General features: G+C 46.9%; 1 protein-coding gene across 1 annotated transcript; it reads right to left on the bottom strand.

Moving 5' to 3' along the window:
* Positions 1-3: 3 nt before the first annotated feature.
* On the bottom strand, positions 4-5008 carry LOC133531877 (uncharacterized). The gene is made up of 3 exons (XM_061870275.1): positions 4811-5008; positions 2002-2934; positions 4-271 (listed from the first exon to the last, which is right to left on the bottom strand). The coding sequence occupies exons 2-3, from the start codon at positions 2531-2533 to the stop codon at positions 6-8; spliced, it is 798 nt and encodes a 265-aa protein (XP_061726259.1). The 5' UTR covers positions 2534-2934; positions 4811-5008; the 3' UTR covers positions 4-5.
* Positions 5009-10021: the final 5013 nt, after the last annotated feature.

The raw sequence follows: 10021 nt of genomic DNA on the forward strand, positions 1-10021 counted from the left end.
GGGGGTTAGGGGGTTGTGCGGTGGGGGGTTTGGGGGTTGTGCGCGTGCCCAAGGGGGTTGCTTTCTAGGCGCGCCCGCCAGTCCCGCCTGCATGGATCGCAGGGGTTGTGCAGGTGGGAGGTACGGTGTTGTGCGGGTGGGGGGTAAGGGGGTTGTGCGGGTGGGTGGTTAGGGGGTTGTGTGCGGGCCCAAGGGGGTAGCGTAGTAGGCGCGCACGTCGGCCCCGCCTGCACGGATCGCACCAGCATCGGTGTCGAGTGCATTGTGTGACCTGGTAACCATATATTATGTTATCGTTGATATTTGTATTAACCTTTTAATTAAAATCAGAAATTACGCAAAATAGAACTCTATAGATTGGGTCATTTACAACGACGTATGCCTTGACTCGTAATGTCATGTTATTAGAGGTTAGATTTGACAAATCTGCGCGTCATCGTGAATGACACGAACTATATCAAATTAAATAAAGTATTGAAATAAAGTACAAAGTCGTAGAAAATACATGTATTCCCTCTCCCTTATAAACGCATATGCAGAGACATCTGCTGACGACACGGCAACATTCAGTACTAAAGGAAAGTCGCATAAGGCTGCGTTTCCGCCAGAGATGCCCATCATGTGCGAGGATGCGTAGCGCGGAACGTTTGTTAGGCACCAATAGAAATTGGCCTTTATATTCTTTTTCACACTCGAAGGGTAGGCTAACACTTGTCAAAAAGCAATTGGGTTGTGACAATGCAAATGAAAAACGATTTTTTTACGATTCATGATTAAATCTGCAAAGGCCGTATAATCGGTTCTATTGGTGATGTTTATGTCAACATACCTTCACAATTGGACGCGACTGAAACGATTTGACGCGTGCGAAATCGATTGGTTTGATAAGTAGTCAAACTCTATTGCAATTGAGTTCCGTTTTACATATGAAACTCAACCATATTAAAATTAAATTTTTTATTTTTATACCATAATAATATATATTTTGGTAATTTATGTCTATTATAATGAGGTATTGTAAGCTACGAAGTTATGTATTTTTTGTCCTATTGGGATTTAAGTTGCTTTTGTTAAAAAAAGATTGGTCTGGAACGCCAATGGCATGGAACGAAAAACACGCAAATGTCACCCTACCCTTTGCGTTTGAAAGACTATAAGCCTGCGCTGAGCGAGCATACGTAAATGAAGTGATTCTATTAACTTAACAAACATGTCCCTCGCTACGCAATCTGAGAAGGATGTGGTGGAAAAACTCACAGGTGGGTCACAATTATTTTCGTTGTCTTGTTTGTGACCACTTGTCACGCTTGTATTTTTGTCTTCTATTAAATAAATAATAAAACGTCGAGTGCTATTACATGTCTCTCTAGCTGTAAATTATATATTACATGAGAAAAATTCAAAACAAAATTTCATCCCATACAATATGCTCAATTTCGTCCGTATCCCGCCAGTCTACGTTGTAAAATCTACTCGACCAATTTAAGAAGTCTCCGTTTCCATACATATTATTAGCAATATAACCTATACCTTCTTAACTCACTCGGATAATATAATGAAAAAGCACGAGTGGTATAATATACTGAAAAAGGCACGCGTGTTTAATATCCAGGATTATAAGCCAAAAATCGGTGGAATAAAAACGCCGTTTTGAGCAAGTGTGTTGAAAAAAATATAGTCACGGTTCACACAAAGATTTGGGACTAAATGCTATAGTAAAAGTTTCACAACTTAGAATAACCTAACCGATGACATCCCGCTTGCCCTTATCGGTCAAATGGGCCAATTATTCCTTTGAGAGTGGTTCTTTTAAGTTTGATTTTTTCACAGCTTCAAGAGACTGTAGCTGACCTGAGTATATGGTTTTAATTTCAACTCGATACTTCCACCCCCAGGTGAAGGGTCTCGACAGACAGACGGACAACAAAGTGATGCTATAAGGATTCCGTATTTTCCTTTCGAGGTACGGAACCCTAATAAGGTTTATGAGTAAATACTGACCTGGCACAGAGCTGAACAGCACATTATTTAGCGAGGCCGCCCCGGCCGGGGCCGCGCGCAGCTGCGTGGAGCTCAGCAACGCGAGCGGCGGCGCCCGGCCGGCCAGCACCGAGTTCAGGATCAGCGGCGGCCGCTGCGCCGCGCTCGAGGCCGAGTGCGGACGAGGGGTATTCGTCTTCGGCCTCGTCTCCACGCCTTTGATCACACTCCCGGACACAACTATATTCGGCTGATAGTTTAATATTGTGTTTTTTTGAGACACACTTGCCTGAAAATTTAAAATAGTGTTTTTTTGTGGAGACCGCGACACAACTAGATGTAACCCTCGCCCTACACTCGACGGCGGTAAATGTATTCCACCGCTAACGTTTACAACTTGTGGTAACTTATCGGCGTTTTCTTCAGTTTTCGCTTCCTGTTGCTTTTCAGGCTGATTTCGATTCGTCGAAGGAATTATTATGATACTCTTGCTCACGTTCGGGTCCTTCTTATTGAGCACTGCGAACGGTTCGGCCGTGTTTAGATCGGGCATATTTAGACCCGGGACTGTTTTAACAGGTGTCTTCGGCAAATTGGCTAGAGATTTCACGTTGTTTATCACTGGTCGAAAATCTTCATTAATTCTTGTCGTAGTTACAACTGGTCGAAATTCTAGATTAGCTTTTGTAGTTTGTGGTCGACTATCGATGTTGGCAGGTTTTAAGACTGGAGCAAAATCTAGAGTTTTCGCAGGGGCTAGTGCGCCTAGTTTTTTATTAATGTCAGCAACAGTGGGTTGAAGAGCGTCGGGGTGGTGCTGGATGAGGCGGGTCTGAAGACCTGTCCGGTGTGCTCGGCGAGGTTCTCGACGGTCAGAGGCTTGACAGTGGCGCCTCCCATGGAGTTGGTCAGTAATATTGTGATCTCGTTTGAGTTCTGGGGTGGTCTGGGTACCTGCGCAGAAAAAACAGTAATGAGTATTTTAGCAGTGGCGGTACTTCCATACAAGCCCAAAAGCCGGGCTTGCGTTAGTTGCCTTACCGAATTACGTAGTGATAAGATCAATACCTATAGATTATTTTTAAACCACGCGCCACAAGAACTCGTATTATTGAATTCAAGCCACCGCGGCGCGAGCGTGTTGCAAATTTTTGCCGTGGCGCCTCGTCCACGCGAAAGAAATCAGTCATAGGATCTATCCTGCTCGCACTCGTCGGCTTGCAACCGGGCTTACTTTTTCGTCCCGCTCTAGGCGCTCTAGCCTACAAACTGTCATATAACGAATGTAACTATTTGTTGGTGTGTATAGCAATCTTATACGGCGAATTAAGCCGGGCTTTTAGTGTGAAGTTAGCTGCATAATTGTGTACGAGCGCGCGTTTACTGAACAACTTCAAGTGTATTATTATTTGACTAGTCGAAATACTATTATTCTTTGTCGAAAGTTTAATTTAATTTGTTTTAAGCGAATCAGTGAGTGTGGACTTGTTTGTTTATTGTTTAAGTGTCTAATTCGTTAACAATATTTGAAGTTGTTCCTTGTGTGATGAGATGCGTCCACGTATTACTCAACGAAGGCAAGGTAAAGTTGTTAAATTTCGTAGAAAAATAGGATATTATTTCCGCGCCAAACCAACACCTGACTTGTGTATTTCTCAGACAAGTCAGTCGCATAGGAGAAAATTATGTAGGGCAACGCCCGGTTACAAAACAAAACATAAATAACCATAGATTGTTAGTTGATATTGCTGGTGTTGCCCATTTTTTCGAACGACATTAACGTTTGGAATGCTTCCGGCTATGACGACTTATATAATTTATCTGGCGCGTTAAAGATAAGTTTATAATTGCTGGTATGTTTGTAAAATTCTATTTAGTAGTATAGTACGAGTAGGTACCTCAGCGCGCTATGATTAGTTCGCCTCGACTGGCTAACAAATGCATTTGAGTGCGAAAGTGGTGATTGGACAGGTTATTACGAAAACGTATCTTTCGGCTTGCCCTACTCCAAAACTCTAGGCACGCCACTGATTTTTAGTGAAGCGAACTGATTACACTAGCGAATATATAATATTTTCTGTAGATAGTACAAAAGTTAGCGTTTTGGGTACATTTTTCTAAAACATTCATAGTTTCATATTTACACATTAGAAGGTTTTAACATGCCTATAAGGAGAAAGCAAGAAAATAAGACTTTAGAGTCCGCTTATTCTATGATATCAACAGGAAAAACGCATACAAAATAAGATTAAAAAAAAAACATATTTGACACAAGATCTTATCGTTGACTGTACTTTTCTTTCAACAGGCAACTGATACTCATCGAGATAATTCTAACAAAGCCAATGACAATTAGGTTGCGTTGTTTTATCACAGAGAGAGTATCTCATGGCCACCTCCTGTCTCCATCGTCAGATCAGCTCGATGGTACCATAATATTGCATCGTCACCCGACTTACATTTATGTAGTAACAGTTTGCAACATTTGACTCAAAGATAATACATACAAACATTGCAAGTTAAATAAAAGCTTGTAAACAAGTTTTCGATACAGGCCCCCACAGTCAACAGGAAATTCCTTGGGAAATTGGAAGCTTCGGGATATTTATTAGAGAACAAATATATGTATAATACCGAATTGCTGGTAACTTCCGTTATAGGCTGTTTAGTGGTCGGTGCACTATCTTGAACCACAGGAGCAATCTTCTTGTGACTCCTTGGTTTTATGCCAAAGCAGCTGTATTCTTCTGTCGCACCCAGTCGCACGCCGCGGTTTCCGCATCTTTTTAAGGAGTTGCCTTAACTATAAAAAACACAAATATAACTATACCGTTTCGGTGCTAGCTCTGATATAGGTTGTATGGTAGCTGGTGCGCTGTCTTGAACAACTGGAGCGATCTTCTTGTAACTCCTCGGCTTGATGCCAAACTCTCTGCGGCTATATTCTTCTGTCGCAACCACTCGCGCGCCGCGGCTTCCGCGTCCACCGGGGAGGGAGGGGTGCGCGGCCGCGGGGCGCGGGCGGGGGAGGGGGAGGGGGAGGGAGGGGGAGCGCGGCGCGGGGGGAGGGAGGGGGAGTGCGGGCGCTTCTTGCTCTCTGGAAATAAAGGTTTCGTTTTTACATGTTCGCTTACAGTTTAGTCACAAACAAAATTATCCTACTAACTATTGTTGTTGACAGGCAGATACGTATGCGAGCGATATTCCATTTTTTTATATTAAAGGAATAAATGAAAAAAAACGAGGTTCTGTAGGGTTCCGTAGCTCATTTGGTTAAGAGCAACGCACGGATTGCGGAGGTTGCGGATTTAAGTCCTGCCGGACGCGTAACTTTTTCAATATTTTTCTTTAATATAAAAAAAAAATCATACGTTATTGTATTTAAACTATCTTAAGTCAATCTAAAAATAAATCGATTGACCCTACGCGCGCGTATACTTAGGGCATATTGATAATTCATGGAACTAGCCACTTAGAAAACTTAAATTAAAAAAACAACTATAGGGTTTGAAAAAGGAACTCTCTGGCGGAATATTACTTTTTAATTTGTGAGACTGTCATTTGTTTTTTCATCGTGACGTTGGGTTGAAAATCGTGTTTCGTTGTTGCAATGAATTTAAGTCGTGAACATTTTCGAACATGATTTTTACGATTTTCGATGTGGTTTAATTCAGCGAAAAAGTTGTCAAAGACTTCAATTATCATTTGGCGATGAAGCCCCATCTCGTAGCTCTGTTTATTCATGGTTTAGTGAGTTTAGACGAGGACGTGACCATCTCCATGATGATGAACGTGAAGGCCGGCCGGCGACAGCGGTTACCGATTGTAATATTGATACTGTACGTCAACTAATTGAAACTGACATAAAAATTACCTGCCAGCAAATTCGTACTACCATCGCATTGGAATGAGCCAGGTGCAAAAGATACTGCATTTGCACCTTAAGGTTCGGAAACTTTGTACGCGATGGATACCGCACGATTTGACGGAAGACCAGAAACGACTGCGTGTAGAGTGGTGCCGTAAAATGATAAAAAAAATTGACGGCGGACAATCAACGGCTGTATATAATTGTGACAGGTGATGAAACCTGGGTTTAGTGCTTTGAACCAGAAAGGAAAAGTCAATCGGCGGAGTGGGTCTTTCCTTTTGAAGACTTGCCGACGAAAGTTAAAAAAAGTCGAAGCACTGGTAAGAAAATGGTTGCTTCTTTTTTCGGAAAATCAGGGCATTACACCACTATACCGCTTGAAAACCAAAAGACAGTAACTGCAGATTGGTATGTAAACACGTGCTTGCCCATTATTTTTGACAAAGTTCGTGAAAAGCGTCCCTAGCAAAATAGTCCTCCACCACGACAACGCGTCGGCACATTCCGCCAAGGCAACGAATGCGTATTTGAAGGCCTCAAATGTGGAATGAATGACTCATCCGCCATATAGCCCCGATCTCGCACCATGTGATTTCTTTTATTTCCAAAAGTTAAAGATAAACTCAGAGCTTTACGATTTACAAGCCCGGAAGTGGCAGTGAATGTTTTCCACGAAGCCATCGAAGAGGTCCCTAAGGAAGACTGGACCCACTGTTTTCACAATGGTTCCAGAGAATGCAAAAGTGTGTAAATAGTAAGGGTATATACTTCGAAAAACAATAAATATGTCATAAGGATAATAAGTCGTCTCATTTAAAAGAATCCAGAAACTTTCAGTATGGCCCACGTACAGGCCAATATCAGCCTTGGTGCCTCCCGACAAGGTCCACGTGGCCACGGCGTTCCAAGGGTAAAGCCCTGCGCTCGGAAATCACCTCCTTGTTTCGAATGTATCGGAAATTCGACTTCATTAAAATCTTCCATAGTTTCTATTTTACATAATAATATAGGTCAATTCTGAGAATTGTGTTGCTAAAAAATTCGAGTTATATTTAAAACCAAATCCGATAAACGCTCAATAAGAAGAAAACACATAAGTTACATAATACCGACCGTTTGACGACCGGTTTGGCCTAGTGGGTAGTGACCCTGCCTACGAAGCTGATGGTCCCGGGTTCAAATCCTGGTAAGGGCATGTATTTGTGTGATGAGCATGGATATTTGTCTGATTCATGGGTGTTTTCTATGTATTTAAGTATTTATAGATATTTATATATTATATATATCGTTGTCTAAGTACCTCAACACAAGCCTATGAGCTTACTGTGGGACTTAGTCAATTTGTGTAATAATGTCCTATAATATTTATTTATTTATTTATAATAGTAGTTTACTGATACATAATGAAAGGTATAAAAACACGCATTTGGATTTATGTTAAAAACTGAAAGCGAGTTTTTAGTACCTAATAATATGCAGTTACATACACTACTTTATCTAACACATATTATAAGCTTTCTATGATGTGTTTGGGAACCGCAAATTGCGACCACCATTGCGGAACTTGATCACACTTAATGAGACATCATTTCGACGTATACTAATGATGAGGTCAAATCGAATTCCTTTGTAACGCATACATGTTTGAATGTCATTATTAATATTATAAGTGAAGTCATTATTCAATCGATATTGGCGTTATTATTTGGCAATAATAACATTTTCAAATACAAAATATAGTTTATACGCTAGATGAAATGTGCGAAAAGTAACTTACTTTTATATTTGGCTCTGTGTATAATATCCGGAGGCTTCGACACAACAATAGTCGGCGTGGCGGTGGTAGAGACGGCGGCGGTGGCGGCGGCGGTAGCGGCAGGCGGGATGGCTGAAACACCACAGTCGTTCACTTCTCATGCTTCTATGTGACCCTAAGAAAAAAGGTGCATTCCCATCTGTGCCTACCCTACGTGACCACAGCTATACAAGAGGTGGCCACAAATGGGAATGATTTGTATGTAGCTCCTATTCCCATCTGTGCCGGGCAGCGACATCGAAAAAAACTTGCAATATTTGTAGACCTTTGAAACATACACGTTTAAGTCTTATTAAAGGCGGAGCGGACAGCACGCTATCGGAGGTTACCCTCCACCACTACGGGACTGCAGACACAACAGTCATCAGACTCACCACGGGGACTCTCGCCATGCGCGCGGCGCGGCGCAGCAGCTGGCGCTGCAGACGAGCTTCGCGCCCGCTGACTGGCGGAGCGGACAGCACGCTATCGGAGGTTACCCTCCACCACTACGGGACTGAGGACACAACAGTCATCAGACTCACCACGGGGACTCTCGCCATGCGCGCGGCGCGGCGCAGCAGCTGGCGCTGCAGACGAGCTTCGCGCCCGCTGACTGGCGGAGCGGACAGCACGCTATCGGAGGTTACCCTCCACCACTACGGGACTGCAGACACAACAGTCATCAGACTCACCACGGGGACTCTCGCCATGCGCGCGGCGCGGCGCAGCAGCTGGCGCTGCAGACGAGCTTCGCGCCCGCTGACTGGCGGAGCGGACAGCACGCTATCGGAGGTTACCCTCCACCACTACGGGACTGCAGACACAACAGTCATCAGACTCACCACGGGGACTCTCGCCATGCGCGCGGCGCGGCGCAGCAGCTGGCGCTGCAGACGAGCTTCGCGCCCGCTGACTGGCGGAGCGGACAGCACGCTATCGGAGGTTCACCTCCACCACTACGGGACTGCAGACACAACAGTCATCAGACTCACCACGGGGACTCTCGCCATGCGCGCGGCGCGGCGCAGCAGCTGCGCTGCAGACGAGCTTCGCGCCCGCTGACTGGCGGAGCGGACAGCACGCTATCGGAGGTTACCCTCCACCACTACGGGACTGCAGACACAACAGTCATCAGACTCACCACGGGGACTCTCGCCATGCGCGCGGCGCGGCGCAGCAGCTGGCGCTGCAGACGAGCTTCGCGCCCGCTGACTGGCGGAGCGGACAGCACGCTATCGGAGGTTACCCTCCACCACTACGGGACTGCAGACACAACAGTCATCAGACTCACCACGGGGACTCTCGCCATGCGCGCGGCGCGGCGCAGCAGCTGGCGCTGCAGACGAGCTTCGCGCCGCTGACTGGCGGAGCGGACAGCACGCTATCGGAGGTTACCCTCCACCACTACGGGACTGCAGACACAACAGTCATCAGACTCACCACGGGGACTCTCGCCATGCGCGCGGCGCGGCGCAGCAGCTGGCGCTGCAGACGAGCTTCGCGCCCGCTGACTGGCGGAGCGGACAGCACGCTATCGGAGGTTACCCTCCACCACTACGGGACTGCAGACACAACAGTCATCAGACTCACCACGGGGACTCTCGCCATGCGCGCGGCGCGGCGCAGCAGCTGGCGCTGCAGACGAGCTTCGCGCCCGCTGACTGGCGGAGCGGACAGCACGCTATCGGAGGTTACCCTCCACCACTACGGGACTGCAGACACAACAGTCATCAGACTCACCACGGGGACTCTCGCCATGCGCGCGGCGCGGCGCAGCAGCTGGCGCTGCAGACGAGCTTCGCGCCCGCTGACTGGCGGAGCGGACAGCACGCTATCGGAGGTTACCCTCCACCACTACGGGACTGCAGACACAACAGTCATCAGACTCACCACGGGGACTCTCGCCATGCGCGCGGCGCGGCGCAGCAGCTGGCGCTGCAGACGAGCTTCGCGCCCGCTGACTGGCGGAGCGGACAGCACGCTATCGGAGGTTACCCTCCACCACTACGGGACTGCAGACACAACAGTCATCAGACTCACCACGGGGACTCTCGCCATGCGCGCGGCGCGGCGCAGCAGCTGGCGCTGCAGACGAGCTTCGCGCCCGCTGACTGGCGGAGCGGACAGCACGCTATCGGAGGTTACCCTCCACCACTACGGGACTGCAGACACAACAGTCATCAGACTCACCACGGGGACTCTCGGCATGCGCGCGGCGCGGCGCAGCAGCTGGCGCTGCAGACGAGCTTCGCGCCCGCTGACTGGCGGAGCGGACAGCACGCTATCGGAGGTTACCCTCCACCACTACGGGACTGCAGACACAACAGTCATCAGACTCACCACGGGGACTCTCGCCATGCGCGCGGCGCGGC

Source organism: Cydia pomonella, chromosome 26 (genome assembly GCF_033807575.1).
Source record: "Cydia pomonella isolate Wapato2018A chromosome 26, ilCydPomo1, whole genome shotgun sequence".
Lineage (NCBI taxonomy): Eukaryota > Metazoa > Arthropoda > Insecta > Lepidoptera > Tortricidae > Cydia > Cydia pomonella.

What these genes read in the sequence shown, in the direction of transcription:
- LOC133531877 (XM_061870275.1), bottom strand. Translation starts at nt 2,533, where the DNA reads ATGCCCGATCTAAACACGGCCGAACCGTTCGCAGTGCTCAATAAGAAG. An exon ending in GCTGTTCAGCTCTGTGCCAG is followed by an intron (nt 272 to 2,001) that starts GTCAGTATTTAC and finishes TATGGTTACCAG; the next exon opens with GTCACACAATGCACTCGACA.